The sequence below is a fragment of the Typopeltis vanoorti genome, chromosome 5, assembly GCF_054136105.1.
Source record: "Typopeltis vanoorti isolate ZY-2024b chromosome 5, IOZ_Tvanoo_1.0, whole genome shotgun sequence".
In the NCBI taxonomy this organism is placed as follows: domain Eukaryota; kingdom Metazoa; phylum Arthropoda; class Arachnida; order Uropygi; family Thelyphonidae; genus Typopeltis; species Typopeltis vanoorti.
Genome location: NC_143553.1, coordinates 49,003,212 through 49,023,033, shown reverse-complemented (window position 1 = coordinate 49,023,033; position 19,822 = coordinate 49,003,212). Strand labels below are relative to the sequence as shown.

The window sequence follows — 19,822 nt, the reverse complement described above, 5'->3', positions numbered from 1 at the left end:
CAAGTAAACTTTATTTGCTAAGTGTTTATTTACAGGAGATTAGCAAAAAATGGCGATGGAGTACAGCAAAGAACGAAAGATTCCCTGCGAATGTAAACAATGCGTGTAAACCGACGTACTAGTAAAGTAACATTTAAAAATTCATATTTCAGTTAGAGTAGCAGTTTCGTGTTACATTGTGCTCTCAGAATTACAAATTGCTTGACTCGATAATCGATTCTCTTCCTCCCACCTTTCGTTTTTAAAGAGCGATGTACATTTAAAACAAACTTTTGCCTGACATCCATCATCCGTGACAGGAAATTTAAGCGAGGTTTCTTGGAAGTCTTACGTGAGATGGTGCTACCATCTAGCGATCTAATAAAGAAACAGAAGAATTTTTATAGTTTATTTATAGTTAATTTAAATTTATAGTTTTATAGTATATTCTTGCTGTATTTTTTTATTTTTTAAGAAAAGTACAGTTCTATAGCTCCTGGCGAATGAAGTTCGCAATACAGGATACACTAAATCAGTGTAAGAAGGTCGATTGAGTACCTCACGTTACATTAAATAGATCAACACTATTTTCTTAGATGTGATAATTTTAATCTAGCCGTAAACATTATTTCATTTTATGTACGTTAAAAATGACTTCATTTTTCTATCGTCAAACCGTGTTCTAGTTGAGCAATACTAACTCAGTACACGCAAAGGCTAGCAGATCGTTTCCTCACTTCAAGAAAGGTGCGTCTGATTATGATGAACATTCGGAGTTTATAATTTTTTAAAAAAAACAGCCGAGTGAAAGAGTATTTTTATATTAATTACAACATATAATGAGATATTATTGGGTAAGGGATTTGCCATTAGATGTCACTTTGTCAGTGAATAGTTCGTTCTGTATTAGTGCGATTGAACAGGAAAAATAACAATAGAAAAACCCAGAGATGAGATTCTTTCTCTTTCGTTCTTCTTTTCTAATCATTTAAATCAAATCCATACTATTCTCCCATCATTGAAGAGGAATGAAGACCTCTCATTAAGAAATTTCTCATTAAGTACAATGATGAGTATCTGAGTGAAAAAAAAAAAAGGAAAAAAAAAAAAAAGAGGAATGTGAGGTATCGTAACGGAAGGATATCCTGGGTAGGAAAAGCATTTCGAAGTCTTACTTCAAACAGCAAAGCTCTCTTTCCAACTTCATCTTTCCATTTTCATATCGTGGCCAGTTTCATTGATATTCGTGTTGCAATCCCATTCTGTCCGTTCATTACCTAATAACAATAACTGCTGTCACTGAGATTTAAATACGATTCAAAAACACTGGGGGTGAATCCAAAATGAATGAGAAATTTGCTATTGCAATAGGATTTCTCGTATATTTCTCCGTATTCTGTCTCCGTAGAGCGATTAGTCTTCTACCTAGGTAAGGATGTCCAACGAGTTTCGAGTTTTGCTTAGGACTTGAAGAATCCTCACAAGGGCTTTTCAGCTAAAACCGAGTTTGTTTGCTGACGTCACGAGAACCTAACAAAATTTTCCTTTTGTAAACACGGAATTTTTATTTCCACAAAACTGAGATTTTCTTTGTTACTTAAATTGAGAGGATAAAAAGATGTGTTCTGACTCTTACTAGATATTAGGCTGAATAGAGTGTATTTTTTTTTTTTAGACAAAATATTTATCCCCTCCCATCGATCTTATAAGTGATATCCCTCAAACCTTGAGGAATCATTGATATTTTTCAGATATTAAAGAGAAAAAAAACAACTTCGGAAACGGTTAAAAGTGTCCGTTGTAGGCACTGTCTTAGAGATTATTCTACACCTAAATATATGGTTAACACGTTCAGTGATCATCACGCGATATCACGTGATGCAACTTCTCACCTGGTGGCCGATCACGCGTTATCGCGTGGAGATCGCTAACTAAATGGAAAAATAAAAAAAAATTTGCCCACTACACGAAATTCCAATTTTCAGCTTGGCAATGAACGTGTTAAAACAGCATAAGCAAATGCTTGCCTTTTATATTCTCGTTTTTAGAATACTACTGATTACAAAAAAAAAAAAAAAAAAAAAAAAAAAAAAAAAAAAAAAAAAATTGCTTTGATTATCTGATAAATGTGTATGTGCTTCACTACGTTGATCTGTTCTTTACTTTCTCTGTTCCCGGTTATGAGAACTCATAGAAAAAAAAAAGTCACTCATCTTCCCGCGTTTTGAGATGACCATCCTCGTCTTTTGACGAGATTATTGTTGAAAACTCATGTTATTGAGTTTTCAACACCAGAGAAGTTGGATGAATTACCAATAAGCATCTTCAACACTTTCCTACCTAATTATTGCTTCACTGAACTGGGTATATTTCCTATTTAGATTTTGAATTATGTATTTTCGACGGTGTTTTTATTAAATTCTTACGGTTTGGTGCTTTCTGAAATAAAACTTTCTTCATCACGATAAACTTACGAATATGCTTAGTTTTTTTTTTTTTTCAAAAAGGTAGGTTTATTTTATTGCTGAATTGAATTGAATCGAATTGAATCAAAAGAATTAAAAGTAATGTTATTTAAATCATCAACATTTCATGAAAGAAATAAAATGTGAGTACATTTTATCCACTTTCCATGGCGGGGGTTGGGGGGAGGATAAGCAATGCTTGGCAAGCCACAAAATTATTTTCAGCTAATTTGTCCCTCTGTGAAATGACTAAACCTGAAAACCACGTCTGTACTTCTGTAGATGCCCTCAAGTATTAAAAAAATATATATAAATAAAATAAAATATCGACAGCTCCATAGAAAACTAAGTTTTAAAAAAATAATAATAGGTTCTTCAAACCTCAGCAAGATCTCTCATTTCCTGATAAAATTTTTCATTATTCTGCACCTGTATATATTCTGAAGCACTAGTCATTTCATTTTCAGACTCTAGATGGCAGCACAAAATACCTCTGATATATCAATACTCAAAACAGTTGCCTTTGCTATGTTGCACTTAAAATATTGTAAACACAAAACACACCAAGAGCTTATTAATGCTTTATTATTATTTTTTCATTGACGCTATAGTATTTCGTAGAAAACAATAATGATTTTCATAGATTATTAAATTTATATAAGCAGAAACAATGAGAGGGTCGGATTCACTGGAAACTTGGTTAAATAAAATATTCATCGCGTGTGTGTGTGAATCCATACTTACTAATACTGCATTAGAAGGTGAATTATTTTGAGAGAGACAAGAAAATAACGTTCGCCGTCATTTATTTTAATCTTGATAACTCCTAATCATCCGAAGTACAAAATATATAAGAACAGGTTCAGGGTGCGATGGGATTAGCTGTTTTTTTTTTTTTTACAAATTACACATTTTCTAAATAATATCTTAGAGCGGTAAAGATAAATGCCGTCACCTGTATAATACGTTCATCAGAAAAGAAAAAAAAAAGAAGAAGAAGAGCCAAACTTTACGTTTACACAGACACTGGACGTATTAGAATAGTTCGAGATTTAAACGCATCTGATTATTAGATAAAGGAGCCACAGGGCATGTTACATAAAAAAAAAAACCACCTGTTTTATGCACTTCAATCCTCATACACAAATTGACCTGTGGTGTACGTTGTCTCACTCCACTTAGCACCACAATTCAGACTTATACCGAGACATAATTTCAGTATTTACCATGAAATCGTCTCTGCCTTGTTAAATTAGATCTGGTGTAAACAGTGAAATGGTGCCAAATACTGATATCTTGCTAGCAATTTCATCGCGATCGCTTACACTCACTTCTGCAACCATTTGAAGCAACCTTGTCTCGAGAAAGCATTTCTCACTCCTATCCGGTCATCCAGATGTACAATTCATGTTTCAGCTTTCTCTGCCAACTACTGTACACGACTTCGCAATATCTCTATAATGAAGGATATAATGTTTGTCCCGCCCACTTGATAGCCTTATCACCGAGCAAAATAAACAGATGACAAGCATATTTACTCTGAAGCGAATATAACACATGTACTTATCCCACTACAACTGGTTACTTGAGATTTCGTTGGCTGTGACTATTACGGTGTGCTCACCTCATAGCATAAGTTCAACTGTTTGTACAAAATGCTCTTCTAATATTCATGTTTCCGAATAGAAGGTATGAGAATCATTTTTTTTTTAAATTAATGTCTGCAGTTTAAATCGTTGTGCTAAACTTTGTATTTTATTTCAGTTCATTATACGAAAACTATAAGAAAATGACCCCAGCCAACATTTTAATCACTGGCGCCAATCGTGGAATAGGTCTGGAATTTGTTCGGCAGTTGGTACAATTGAAACCATCCCCCAAGCATGTATTCGCTACTTGCCGCAAACCACTAGATGCCAAAGTAAGTTAGAAAAATTTCATTAGCTGTCTTATGTTTATCATTCGTTGTCTAAAGAAAAATGAAATGTTTACCAGTTCGTCACATTAGTACAGTAATAAATTTAGACCATGGCTAGTGTATTGAGTTCATCAATACGATGACAATACTCTGGATTCGTAACGTTAGTTGCTCTCTAATAATATTTGCATAATACACGGTTATCATAACCTCAGTTGTCCATGATACCCTTGCCTCATAATCTTAATTCTTAATATCGACAAACAACCATAATATTTTTTTTGTTATTCTACACCAACAACAATTCAGAGTAATAGGTTAATCTAAAATTTCAATCTCAAAATTTTAGACTAATTATACTTTTATTTATTTATTTTGGCTAGATGGGTAAAGCAAGAATGCTTTCATATTCCCGTTTATCTGTAGATTAAAATGTATAAATGGGGTATTGAGCTGTAAGCTCTGGTCATGGCGGGGTAACAGCAATAGCCGAGCCTCAGTTAAAACTTCATTTGCTATCCTGTTTCCTGTTTTATGTGCGGGGTTACCTCCCCCAAAATTCGTGAGATCCCCCAACAATGAGCGACCCGAAGGATCATATAACTCAGCGGTAGTTCCCCTCACTAACAGGCTCAACCCGTCACCGACAAGAACTCTCAGCGTTGGCTCTACCTCGTGGCAAGCTCACCCTACCACCGAGCAGAGCCGCTCATACCTCATCTGAGGGGTAACAGCAATAGCCGGGCCTCAGTTAACTACAGCATTGCCATCCATTACCCTCTGGATTTCATCTTGAATCTCTTATACTTAATACTTCATTTATTGAAGTATTAAGTGCTTGACGAATTATAATAGTGTAATTATTCGTTGAACTGTGTGAGAATATCACCACATTTATTGGAGTCTTAAAATGGTTTAAAAAATTATGGCTTCTAGAGCAACCTTTCAGGATCAGACAAAAAGTAAATAAAAAATACAAAATCTCCTTAAAAAATTAATAAAAAAAATGTACTACTGTGTTATAGGTTTATAACCTTTCAGTCGGAAGTTAAAAAAAAAACGTATCCAATGACTAAAGTATGGAGTAGAAAACGCTTCTATTTGATATAATTAAGATATTAAAATCAAGGATATTATAGATCTGTTCATATATTATAGCCAAAACAACTTAATTTTTTTTTTTTTTTTTAAAAGGTAGATCAGTAGGAGGCACAACAAGGCAACTCACATTTCAAAGGTTATATTCCGATAAGCAAAGGTTATATTCCAATGAAACTTTTCTTTCTATATTTGGTTATGAAATACGAACGGATTCATAATATCCTCTATTTTAATATACAGCTACAAACGTTTCTAACCTGAATGATATAATGTAATTATAATTTTTATTAGTCTTTTGATATCTTGCTTAAGGGAAATACGTTTCTAGAGCAATTTTTCTGTATTTATTTTGTTTTTATTTCAATAACGTGAAATGGTAACGATGATCTGGAACAATAATCGAAAAAAAGAATGAAACATACTTGATATAATAAAATTCGTTTAATTACTTCACCGATGAGAAATCGTTAATTTTTTGAACTCGCTAATTCATTTACTAGTTTTTCTCTAGGGGGTGTTCGCAGACTGTCGTAGAACTAAGAAAAATGCATCATTTACTTTGAATTAAGGTGGCATCATAATCGATTTCGCTAAATTGTAAAATAAAAGTTACACATTAAATACCACTTCTTGGTTTTAAAAAAAAAAAATGAAACAATGCACGAGGGTTTTAAAAGTACTTTTTTCCCCTCTTATGTTATCTTAGTGTCTTTAAAACTTACATGGATCGCGTGCTCAGTCGATTGGAAACTTACTTTCTAACTAAAAGTGCTTTTAGATATGCAAATACTTCGCGCCCTTCAAACAACTTTGCGCTTTTTTAATATACATCTAGCGCTGTGGATTCTGTTCTTATTAATATTTCATTCTTTCCCTCTCACATTTTCATACTAGAGCTGTAGTATAATATTTCGTGCATATATGCCACACCCATTCCATATTCCAGTTAGATGTTACCTACAATACCACTTCTAAAATAGAAACAGCAAATACAAATTAACTGTTTATTGCCGCCACAGTTTTGATATGGCATTAGGAACTCCAAGTGAAAATATAAAAATATACCCGTATGCATGCACGCGAGAAAGAATCTCATTAGCTCAGAGTGGATAGCGAAGATGATCTTATGTTGGAAAGACCTGTTGGAATAACAGCTACGACGCGAAGAACAGTAATAAGGAGTTTGTTTTGCAAACTGAAAGTATCATGTGGGGATGCAAGGATTCTTCTGCTCGCGGAGGAGAAGAAATCCTTCCACCCCATATGAGAAATAGGAAAATACACTCTTAATATTAGAGAGTGTACTGTGTAAGTAAGATTAAGTTCCTTATCTTAGTGTTGATTAGGTTTATATGAAGTCAAGTGAAAGGCTAAACCATCAGAGGGAAACATGAGATGTGTGTGATAAATAAATACGATAAACATTACACGATTCAAACTACTTTATTAGTAGAAGCTCTTTCAGGCAATAAATCATCTTAATATCCTTCCAATAAATCAATTCTCAGGCTAAGTAGAAATTAACTGTTGCAAAATTGCCTATCTTGGATTTCTAGTTTGCGATATCCAGAAGTTTATTATGAATTACCCAAGAGCTGTACCCGAAACTCAGCCCCCCCCAACAAAAAAAAAACTAAGGTGAGTAGTGTTTGAAGAAGTTGCAATTTGAGTTTCTATCAGGAAAAGTGGGTGAGATTTTGCAAACAGAAAATGTTATCGAGGCCGAATCTGAGACTACTTATTGTTAAAATGGACTTGGAAGGTTTGTGCGTTTACCGAATGAGCATAGTAAATTCCCTGTTAAGTATTTGACGTGTGGTTTTCGCGGCGGCTATTAGTAGCACGTGATTTTAGCATCAGAATTCCTTATTCACGTATAGTTGATGATCCATGCATCGTACCATTTTGGTGTCTTTCTGCCATTTGACGTAGTGAATGACCTCGTCTCGATATGCGAAGTTAAGATCTAAACTGGCTCATTGACGAGTGCTTCGAACTTATGAATTCTGTTCCGTGTGGGCCCAAACCGGTGATAACTAGCAATTTTTGCTGCAAAAGCCACGTTTTACTGCAAGCTGCTAATGTCGTTGAGCATCTTGTATGTTCCTTGTTGGAATTTGAGGTGACGGCATTCTATGTTCTGTCTCAGTTGAGTCATGAACTTTTATTTCCATTAGATTACATAAACCTCTCTGCAGCACTAAGTATATACATTCCATTGTAATTCTGTATGTGCAACACTAAATATATACAGAATTACAATGGAATGGCATTATACTAGTAGAATGGGTCATTTTTCTCAAGTATGGTCAGTTCTAAGTATAATTTTATGTTTTAGTTATAACTGCATTTATTCTTCACGAAATAGACTATTCAGTTTTTTTTCTTTTCGTAATCAAATTCCATAATGAATAGTTAAGTTGAATTAAAAACAACTTTTTTCTGAAGTCGTGTTTGATTGTGCTTCATGACAATATTTTACTTAAATAGGAATTGCAGTCCATTGCCAGGAATGCTCCACCTGAAGTCAAAGTTCACATACTGCAAATGGGTAAGAATCAATTTCTAAATTAACAACAGAAATAAATCCTAGACAGGTTTTTGAGATTAGCATATCCGTTGAACCTTCTGAAAAATCAATTGGAATTCCTAATCTCAGCAGTATCTAATCCTAATCGAGCAATACCCAACTCTGTTCTTATATCCCCCCCCCCCTAAAAAAAAAGTTTTACATTTTTGTGTACAGTGGTTGCGAGAGTGTATACTCTACGGTTAATACTTACGTTTCAAATGTCAAACCAGGTATTACAGAATTTTTGCTAGAAATAAGAGCTTCTCTAGTTTTATATTTTGTAAAATTCAAACAGAGTGCTATTTGAATTTCACAAAATATTTCAATTCCCATACGTAAAGAGTATTTATCATGCACGTTGGCATTTTATATTTCTGTCGTACGTGACATTTTTGTGCTCGGTGAAAATGTTCATACTCTACAAGTTCGAGTATTTGCATTTATTCCATTAATTTCTCTCTTGCATATTCTTTAGAGATAACTGTGTTTCTAATCACACACACACACACGTATCCGTCTGTTAAATTTTAAGACACAGATTTTAAGTTTGCTACACGTTTTGTAATTGCAGACGTTGTTAACCAAGAAGAAATATCAAAAGCAAGAAAAACAATTGAGGATGTCGTTGGAAAAAGTGGATTGAATTTAGTGATCAATAATGCAGGAGTTCTGCAAACTCTTGAGTTTCCGAATATTACAGTCGATAACCTCGATTATCACTTTAAAACCAACACTGTAGGCCCTCTGTTGGTGGTTCAGGTAAGCTCAATATTATTAGGCGCATTATTAAAATGTCACCAACTGTCAACTAATAGAATTGTGACTTAATGGTATTTATTATTATTATATTAAATAAACATATACACAAATCTTTATTTATGAATATTTAAAATATAACTAATAATAAATAAAAGAATAAATTCATAATTGTTATTAGGGAAGTGGAGATCCTTAGACCCTAAACTAACTTTGTGAATACAGTTGGCGGACAGTCTCCATCTTTCAAGATTTTCCTAATAGTGAGCTCAAGTTATCAATGAACAAAGGCTTTTCAGGGAAGAGAGAGATGAGAGAACGATGCCATTTCGTTGTCCTGAAATCTATCTCTTACATTGTTGTCTTGACAGTGACCTCTAGATGTTTTTTTTTTTTTTTCTGAGATGCACACTTAACTCCAGTTTCCGTAGGAAAACAACAACAACTGTTTGCTCTACTGTACAAACATGGGAACCGGCAGGAAAAGGCCTAAAAAGTTCCTCTAGTCTGCGACTATAATTTAGAATTTTAAATACTAAGGAATTCAGATTAACTCAGAAAGAAAAACAGCAAATGATAAAAGAGGGCCCCTAAGGTTAATATGGAAAATTAAAAGACTCAATATGCTAACTAACACAAATATGTATAATACTGGAAGAAATCTGTTTTAATTTGAGCATGTGCAGATAGAGCGAAAACAGTTAAGATCAAACAAAATAAAAAAAAACACTACTACAAAAATGAAAAAGAAAACCAAATTCGATAAGATCAGAAAAAAAAAACCCACAGAAAAACAAGTGTGCATTGTAACTAGTAAATGAATGGACAGAAAAAAGGTATTTTAACAGGATATTAACAGAATGGAAAATATTAAATAATTAGATGAATATAAAAATGGAAACCAAGCAAGCACTATAAGACCAAGAAAAAAGTGGAAAGATAGTTTGCAATAAACATTATCGCAACTGGTCTGATATTTAAGGCGAAAGATGAAGAAGAGAAAGAAAAATTTTCTTAATACCATTTATTCTCCAAAAGGAGGCATTTCAGTCCTAATTAACTCTTTAAAAACTAGTAGGGGCAGTCAATCTCCATTTAACTGTCACACATAGCTGATTCAAGGCTATAAATGATTTCATAGGTATTCAGGGAGGAGAGTACGGAATACATCTGCCACCATCTCGTGGCCTGTGCTCTATACTATTGACCAACCCCATATATTACTGTATGATATAGTGTAAGTTCTCGGGCGATTTTTATTAAAATGCAATAAATTCGTTTTCTGAATTAAAAATCTTACTTGCATATGCCAAATATCGACCAACTCTGGAATCGACTGAGAAAGCCTAGAACAAAAACGAAGTTCTTCAATCAGCTGCTAGAAAATTTAGATCCCCCCCCCCCGCTGTCTGTCGGTATAGAATTGTCATTTCCACAAGGCATTTACGTTATTTAAATATAATTAGAAAGAATAAAGTTTGCATATCTTGCACAAGAACAATATACGAGGGTGGTCTGAAAAGTTCTCGGCCTATCAAAGAAAAAATAAATTTATAATTTCAAAATAATTTTTATTTTTCGACGTAATCTCCCTTAAGACTAACGCATTTATTCCAGCAATGCTCCAACGGCATTACAGGGATGGGTTCTCAGTAAGATATGCAAAACACCCCTGTACGGCTGCAATCACTCTTGATTCGAAGAAAAATGCTGACCACCGAGGAAGAATTTTAGCTTTGATAAGAGATAAGTCAGAGGGACCCAAATCTGTGGAATAGGGTGGATGTTCCAACAATTCATAGTGCAGATCTCTTAATTTTCCCATTGCCAAAACACCTTTTTGTGGGCAGGTACATTGTCCTGATGAAAGAGGATTTTTTTTTCTTCTACAAACTGAGTCTATTCTCACGAATTTTTTCGTCTAGTCTAGTTAAAAGATCGGAATAATATTCTCCGGTTATTGTTTTACTATTTTCAAGATAATTAATAAGCAAAATACTTTTTAGCATCCTAAAACATCGATACCATCACCTTGTCTTCTTTGGCGTGAACAACCGGCTTCAGCCCACTGTTTTGATGTTGTTTGAACCTGGTGTGTTATGACGAATCCAAGTCTCATCCGTAGTAATAAATCGACACAAAAAATCAGTTTTATTCTCGTTAAAACGCTCCGAGCACTGTTCAGAGAATTTCATGCGAGTGCGTTTTTGATCTGTTGTGAGCAAGCGCGGCAACCATCTTGCGCAAAGCTTTTTCATTCGCAATTCTTCATGCAAAATATATCCTACACGTTCTTTTGAAATGCCTATAGTCTCAGCAATTTCACGCACTTTGAATGCCGGTCATCCAATACCACATCGTGCACTCGATCAATGATTTCTGGTGGTGTTATAGTTTTAGGGCGTGATGATCCACGTGAAGGCTGGCACGGCTATGTTTAAACTCGGCAGCCCATTTCGTAATTGTCGAAATTGTCCATAAACTTTTATTAACTTCGAATGAATTTCTTTTGGCGTTAAACCTTCTTTTACAAATTATTTTATAACCTCACGATACTCAGTTTTATCCATTTCAAGGGATACTGACAACACTTTTGCTTCAGACTGCTGTGTAAAACACAAACTACTTGATAGAATGACTTGCAATTTCAAGTGAATGCTTACAACAGATGTACCAACTTAGAAAAAAAAATCTTGAGATAGTTTTGCCATCAATGGTCGAGGCGGAGAACATTTCAGACCACCCACGTATTTATTGATTGACAATTCTTATCGCACTTTGTTCTCACTTTTTTCTCCATCTACCCATAGACGATGCTGCCTCTTTTAAAGAACGCAGTCAAGTCATCTGGAATTACGGGAATGTGTTGCTCGAAGTCAGCAGTTGTCAATATATCTTCTGCTCTTAGTTCGATTGAAAATACCAACGTAAATCCATTTCCCGCATTATCTTACAAAATTAGCAAGGTAAGTTTCCTAAAATGGACACAAACAGAGAATATAAATGTAATTTATATTCTCTATCCACATGATAAATGAATTTTTATAATACGTATAACATTGCAATGCTCATTTTCTGCCATAAATTAGTGAAATCCTTTTCCATTCGTGATTCTAAGTTTATAATAATACTTGTTACTTTAATATTTTTCTTTATTCAGACGGCACTGAATATGGCTATGAGGTCAATCGCCAATAATCTTAAAGATGAGAACATCCTTGTGGTGATGATGTGTCCTGGTTGGGTGAAGACGGACATGGGGACTGCCGAGGCTGAAATACAACCGGAAGACAGTATAAGATCACTGATTTCGACTTTCTCAGCGTTTGACGAAAGTCATCACGGAAGATATTTCCACAGAAATGGAGAGCCAATTCCTTGGTAGTGGTCTGTTTTGTACAACTCAGTTGTCAATAAACTGCACAAATCCTTATTTTTTGCTGCTGTCATCAGAAAAGATATTATTTACTTATCCCAAGACATTCAAACATTTAAGATTTTAATTGCATTAAAACATCGGAATGCTTGATTTGACATTTGAGGCAAGCATGATCTTTCCTTTGGAAGTAGCTATTGTGAGAGGATCGAATATGATAATGAAGAGCGCCAAAAACTTTATTTTTGGAAGGTTAGACACAGACATTCAGAGGTTTTGTTATTAAAAAGGTACAGGTTCATACACATTTAAATTACTTAAATCGGTATCTTATTTTTCTTGGTATCTCAAAATGTCAGTGTGCATTGTGGTTGATTAGGAGATCATATTCCTGAATTTCAAAGCTCGATGCTCATGAACAGTTACGGATTCTGAACAAAATATCTATTTACGATCTTCAGTTTATAAAATCTCTAAAACCCAGGTCATAAAATTAGCCATTTTCCTGTTGCGAATAGGAAATGGAAGACAGAAGAAAGACAGTATGTCTTTCTGACATCCCGTTTTTTTGAATATTATTCAACAAAACAATCACTAATCCACCCAAATTCAGTAAATGAATTAAACGACTACCTCCAGAGTTTATCCTGGTGAATAATAACAAAACTAACATTCAAATATAACATCATCATCTTTACTCTTGGACTTCGTCCTTGATGTTAGAGATAATGAAACAAATTGAACGAAGTATGAAAACCCTAAACTGGTCAAAACAATGAATATAAACAGTAGTTTACATAAAAGATATGAAACAAACAAAATTCAAAAATATTTAAATATTTATGATTCAAAAATATTTAAATATTTATGATTCAAAAATGCTCGTGAAATATGTTGCACGCTTGTTAGAAATTTGTAATTTTATCAAATAAATTTAGGTATTTAAACCGAAATAAAATATCCCAAACAAGATTTAGCTTAGCTGAACGCTCTGTGGGGAAATGCTGCACTGAAAGAAGCCAGAAGAACACACACAATTTGCAGACATAGTACACAATGGAAACTAGATTAACAGCCATATCATAAGCTGTAATCAGGTTTCTACGAAGCTAAGTTAGCTTATATCTGATAGGCCATTGAACTAATACGAAAAGAGAAAATGAAGACGATGATAGGCCAAGATTATAAAAGAAAAGAGGTATGCATATCACAACAGATTTCAAGGAAATCTCCACTTTTTCTATTTATAATAAAGGCAGAATTAGCTGCTGGCAAACTATGAGAAAATCCAAAACTTATTTTGAAAGGGCTAAAAATCAAATAACGTGCATCTTGTCCAAATGGCAGCCAAGCTTTCTGGTCTTTTCCCAAAACTCTTATTATTAGCTGTAACTTATTTCCGACCGATCTCTTTCGCACCTAGTTGGGTCCAGTGCATCGTTACTTGGGGAAAGAGCCAATCGCTTTTCATTTAATTCTTGCATAGACGATCTTGGTAAACGTCTTATTACCATTCCATCTCCCCGCCGCAGACAGCATTCAATGCTCTCCCCCCTTTGATTTTTAGTCAGAAAGTGATCATAAGAAGCTTTTCCACAATGATTACCAAAACGTCTCTTGATATCTAAGATGAAAAGCCAAATGGCTATTTTTCTGGCAAAGTTAATTAAATTAAGAGGATAAAAATCCCTTATTATTTTACAGCCAGTATGCGAAACTCTAAGATCGAAAACTACGATCTAAGTGTTTCATGCCGACGAACTATCGGCGAATCCAAGTGTAAGTGACCACCTGGTAGTACCACACCAAGGCAACTCGAAGCAAAGGTGGAGCAAGCTCCCTCACTATCCTTGATATTTTCTCATAATGTAATACTGCATCACATTATGAGGAGAGGTCACTACCCAGACCGGTTTCAACCTTTTTTGAGGGCTCATCAGTGAGTAGCTAGACCTGGATGATATCAAAGTTTAAGTGAAAAGAACTTACATACCTTCACTATACGAATGCCAGAAAGGTGTGCCCATATATTATATTATAACTCTTACAGTTTTGCATACTGGCTGTAAAATAAGGGATTTTTATCCCCTTAATTTAGCCTCTTGATATCATTCTCCGACGGTGCTGAATATTTGTTCTTCATGGAAAACTCCTGTTCTGAATCTCCTTTTTTTTCTTTTATTTTCCAAGTCTGTCCTGCAACTTGCAAATTAACACATCTCCACCGATAAGAAGGGTGAGAGGTCTTTGCCATCTAATTATTGTCCAATTTCACGCTCTTTAATTCTTTTTAAAGTAATGAAAAACATCATTAACACTCAACGCTTGACTATCTTTAAGTTTCTCAACTCTTGCGTATGTTACTCACCTTTGGTCAAATGCCGTGAAAAAAGTTCTAGAGGAGAATCACTGGGAATCTCCAGTGATTCTCCTCTATGTTTATAAGACATTTGGGGTGAATTAGACTTTAGATCCACAAACAAATTAAGTAAGGTTCCATCATATGGTCACTCTAATGACTTTACAACTGGGTTATGTATTCTGTCTTGATATGATCGATAGATTTTTAAACTCAGACTGTACGACTAATTCTTATATTCCACAAAGCTCTGATCATTCACCTATTCTGTTCTCTCTGAATAACAACGACCTTCTCCATTTCACTACAAATTCAATTCATGATTTTGTTGACGACAGTATACTTCGCTAGTTTTTCCCATTTAAGCTTTCAGACACTCAACCATCAACATTTCCAGAATATCATTTTCAGCAATCCTAAATCCCCCTCCTCCAAATCTGTAAACAAGATGAAGTTTCCATCCTTGGAATTATTCTAACCTCAAGTCTATATTTTAAGAAACACGGAACAAATATCATCTCCTCAACATTCAAACATTTAAGGCACTACCTTACCTCTGAATGTCTATTAACTTGTTCATATCACAAAACTATCTTCTAACCTGAGTATTTTTCTCACATCTGGTGGTTATGCCCTAAGAACTACAAAAATACTTTACTAAGTACAAAAAGAGAAAAAATATTTGATTAGTAGCCACCTTGCACAATTGACTCTGCCCAATCTCTTTTTACTACTCTGGATTAAGAGAAAGATGTTGGAAGTTTATTTTGCACTAGATTATACTATAATAAATTTAGTTTAATCCTTTATCCAAGTGTATGCAAACAAAGTTTGCGCCTGAAAATATCTTCAGGACTGAGGTAAGGTGGTACAACGTATAGATAAATATGACCTCTCCTATTGCTTCTGTCTTGGTATCACCACTTCTGAGTTTGACGAGACCAGACCTCAATAAAGGTCGAAACCGCTCTGGTTAGTAGCCCTTACCCTAATGCATAGCATTATACATGTCCGTAAGGAGATGTGCTTTGCATTATTATAGGAGATACTGAAACAAGGAGTGATAAGAGCTTGGTCCACCTTTGCCACAAGTTGCCTAAGTGGTGTATCACCTTACTTAAGTCCTGAAGATAATTTCAGGCGCAAACTTTGTTTGTATACACTTAGATGAAGGATTAAACTAAATTTATTATTATCTCTTTTTACTGTTTGCATTTTTTTGCAAATACTGTATTTCTGTGGACAATATTAATCAGAAATGACACCAATAATTCTCCAGTCTGTTGTTAATACACGTATAGAAGCAATTCAAAATCCCTTCACAGTAGTTCATATCAAGACTCACAGAAAAATTCATCTTCATTCACTCCTATTTTGGAATTCTTCTTTGGAATCGTCTTCCTTATGTAGTCCCTAAGGAGTACAATATTATTATTATTAAGAGAAACCTCCAGGGAGTCAGAGACTCATTGAGGGAGGCCACATACTACACAATCCAGCTATCATACCTATTCTTGAATTCATTCACAATGTCTTCACACATATCCAATGGCAATCCATTCCAATCACGCACCACCCTCTGAGAGAAAAATCTAGCCCTTGGATGCCCTATCGTCCTTACTCCACCCTCCATAAATTGGAAAATCCTATCAATTGCAGTTTGTAAGTCTCAATGATATCGCCCCCTCTTTCTCCTGTTTTTTAGTGTCTGCAGTCTACAAATTCTCAATCTGTCTTCATAATCAGTATTCCACATTCCTGATATCATTTTTAACACTCGCCTTTGTGCTCTCTCCAGTATATCAGAATCACAACGGAGACAATAGTCAAAGTGAGGTCTTATCAAGGCCTTGTAAAGAGACAAAATAACATCCTTATCTTTGCTATGTTTGTGAACGTTCGTTTCAGTCTTGCAATTATCTTTTGAGTATGTACAGGTTTTAAAATTCAAGTCAAGCTTTTTTCCCCTTAACTATGCATCCATCTACGTACTGGTATACTATTTATTGAACATCCTTTTGGATTATAAGAAAAAATATAATTAGAGTTCTAAATCTAAAATATATTAGTATTAGTCCCTTGGATGGACTAAGGCTTTGGATAATTTCTAAACTTGGCAATGTGAAGATTTCATCACATTGGATATCAACAAAAGTCTTCCACGTAATGAATTTCACAAACATCCATGTTGTCAGTGGGATTCGAAACAACAGTTTGTTGGAGGCTAGCTGAGACATGTATTGGGCCAGAATCAGCTGGATAACTGTAGGATTTTATATTAAAATCATGAAGGTTGATTACAATTTTGTGTTAAAGCATTCTGGCATTCTGAACATGTTTATTAAGTTTCAAACTATTTCTGTTTTTAGAAACAGAAGAAACTAGAGTTAGTTTTTTATTGAAGAAACACAGAAGATGTAACTTAAAACTAGCCACTCTAAAATTAGTGTTGAACTCGTCTAAAGCTTCACAGACATATTTTTCTAATCTAGTAAGAATATTTTGAACAGCGCTGGTATACGCAGAGATTTTTTTTCTTTAGCGCACCGAATTGACGGGCTGGTTAACCAATTAGTTGGGTAAGTGAACTGGCTAGAAAAATGTCTCTGGTCTCTTAAGCACGACCCCCAGCTCACCCGCGGTACTAATGCTGTATTTTTATTATTGTTATTATTATTATTAGCAAATAACTCTAGGTTTACAATCCCCCCCCCCCGTGGCCGGAACCGAACAAATATTGAATAAGAAGCTCAACTATATTGACAACTGATGAAAGAAAACCGAGTGGTTATCAGGATTTGGAGACTGGTAGAAATAACCGATGATCGTTTGGATTCGGTATAAAGGTATACTCGAGTTCAGGGTCTCTGCTACGAAACAATAGAAGGTCAACCTACGAAAAACATATCAACCAACGTAACTCTAACAATCCAGTTAAACCATACACAGCATTGCCCAAAATGAAGACATGGCGTACTACCAAAATATCAAAAATAATCGTCAGTTTTTTTTTTTTTTTTTTTGACGTGAATACGTCTTTAAATTCAGAACAGTACTAGGGAATAAGGGACGAAAAATTGAGTCTAACGAAATCATTCGATAAGGTTTGGCTTAATAATTTCTAAAGTATTAAAGGTAGCCAACCAAACTTATATCATTCGATAGCTGAGGGAATAAAGATTCGTCAGTGACCTTCAGATAGCGCGCCGCATCCCGCGGGTGGCAGTGGGGGCTCCGCCATTTTGTGGACGATCCGCTTGTATAACTTCGCACTCTCTCGTGGTACGAAGCTCGTTTTAGTGTCAATCAACAGATTTCGTCGAGATCTATCGATTTAATGCATAATTATTAAATTTCAATACTTTTGGTGAAGAAAATGTGGATTGAAGTTTAAAAATTTTAGAAATTTCAAAATGTCCGCCTATACTCGCCGGAAAGCCAGCCAGAAATATGCCAAAGCATACAACGGAAAAGAGCAGTTCGTCAGCTTTCCAATAATATCGCAATGTCTGGGTCAGAACGAATAAGGAAGTATCGGGAGCGAAAGAAATTGGAAGGGATGCAGCGCGCGGCTGACGGTGCCAGCACTTCGGCGGCGGTCACAACCCCATGGATGTAAATGACGTAAGCGACTATACCACCACTTCGGAAGATGGATTGAACGAAATGGATGTGGATTTCAGAAGATTGGTGACAATGGAAGAGCATTAGAGGTCGGCGAGCCCGCTTGTGCCATAACGATTCACAACGCGCGAGGAGGCACTTTCGATCGAGTCGTCTTTCAGTACGACAAGTCTCAACAAAATCAACTAGTGTACGTTGTGACTAACGAGAGAGACGATTATAAATTTTATCACAGTTACGGAAATTCAGCACCCACTGTCAGGGAGATACGAGAGAATGAAGAAACACCACTTGCCGACGCTGGTTAAGCGAGTTGACAGTTTCTGTGGTCGACGATCGTCGTGTGCTGCGATCACACAGGGAGTCCAGATATTAAACGTAGATGATCATGACAACGGCGAAAACTCACGGAGGGGAGTCTTACTTGTCTCGGCGATCAACGCACAGAGTTTGGTAGAGCACGCCGAAGATATCGAAACTGATATCTTCGGTGTACAGACCCATTATGAACAGATCTGAATATTTGTTCATCAGTGAAACCTGGTCCGCGCGGTTAGCCTAGTTGCTTTGCGCTTCGCAACCATATGCCTGGGGAAGGAGTGGAGGAGCTCAAGGATCTTTCTCAGCCATAGCCAAGTTAGCCGGTCTTGGGCGTGGACAGCAGGTTTTTTTCCCCCCAGTTTATCTGGGATTTTTCATCCTGCAAGCAGTAAAACCGGCCCCGTGAACACACACGGATCTACATATATAAATACTTAACTACACGGATAAATACTTAACCCCCCTCCCCCATGAGGGGACTCAGCTCGTCCCAATAGGGACGGGAGAGAAAAGGAAGGAAACTCCATATGAATAAGTAAATAAATAAAAATGAAACCTGGATGGATGATGCCACACCTGTGAATGTATCTTGTTTCGAACTTGAAGCGTGTAAGAATACAGCCATAGAAAGGCCACGCAATCAACCGTCAACTTCGTCGTCATCGTCCAAACACACTGCGGGTGGAGTCACCATACACAGGAACCTCAACAGCTTCACCGATTGTCAACGTATCGTTGCCATTGATGTCAGTCGTAAGCTTAGAGTCGAAGAACCATCAGTGGGAGATATATACCTGAAAGACGTAACGATCAACCGTGTATCTAAAGTTGTCCTCGGAGAGCTGTGTGCATTCTTCCGAAAGCTTCATCGTCAGCGATAGAATGTTGTATCTATTGGTCCGTGCTACAACACTCGAAAAGCATAAAGAAAATAATCCCCAGTATCGAACCAGACCTGCATACACCCATCATCATCACCGGTGATTTCAATGTCGATGTGTCACAAAACCGATCACCGCAGGACTTTATGGAACGCGAGTTTAATCTCACTTACGTTTAGACCAGGCGACCGCGCTAAGTAACATTTGTATTGAATTGACTTTCGCCAGAAACTTGGATGTATCTTGTCTACCGTTTGTATCCTACTTCTCTTACCATAGACCAATGATAAATAAAATTATAATCGATTATTAAACTTGTTTTCATTTACAGTATTTACACTTCCCAAGACACATATAATCCGCTGGCGTGACGTATTCACGTAAAACCCCTCATCACTTATCATTTGCAGGGGGGGGGTGAAGAGCACATTACCATTTGGCCATTTTCCATTAACTGTGGCACATTAAGT

The 19,822-nt window shown here is 35.8% G+C and overlaps 1 protein-coding gene across 3 annotated transcripts in view; it reads left to right on the top strand.

Moving 5' to 3' along the window:
- LOC150106387 (uncharacterized) overlaps positions 1–12,224 on the top strand; it is a 240,657-nt gene extending 228,433 nt beyond the window's left edge. For 2 of the 3 annotated variants that reach the window (XM_090393111.1, XM_090393112.1), the window contains exons 3-7: positions 4,209–4,365; positions 7,954–8,014; positions 8,607–8,794; positions 11,602–11,757; positions 11,952–12,224. In XM_090393111.1, the coding sequence (XP_090249237.1) occupies positions 4,234–4,365; positions 7,954–8,014; positions 8,607–8,794; positions 11,602–11,757; positions 11,952–12,176 (762 nt within the window). In that variant the 5' untranslated portion in view covers positions 4,209–4,233 and the 3' untranslated portion in view covers positions 12,177–12,224. Of the gene's footprint in view, positions 1–3,984; positions 4,134–4,208; positions 4,366–7,953; positions 8,015–8,606; positions 8,795–11,601; positions 11,758–11,951 lie in introns of those variants that run through there. The other variant, XM_090393110.1, reaches the window with a different exon arrangement.
- The last annotated feature ends 7,598 nt before the right edge of the window (positions 12,225–19,822 follow it).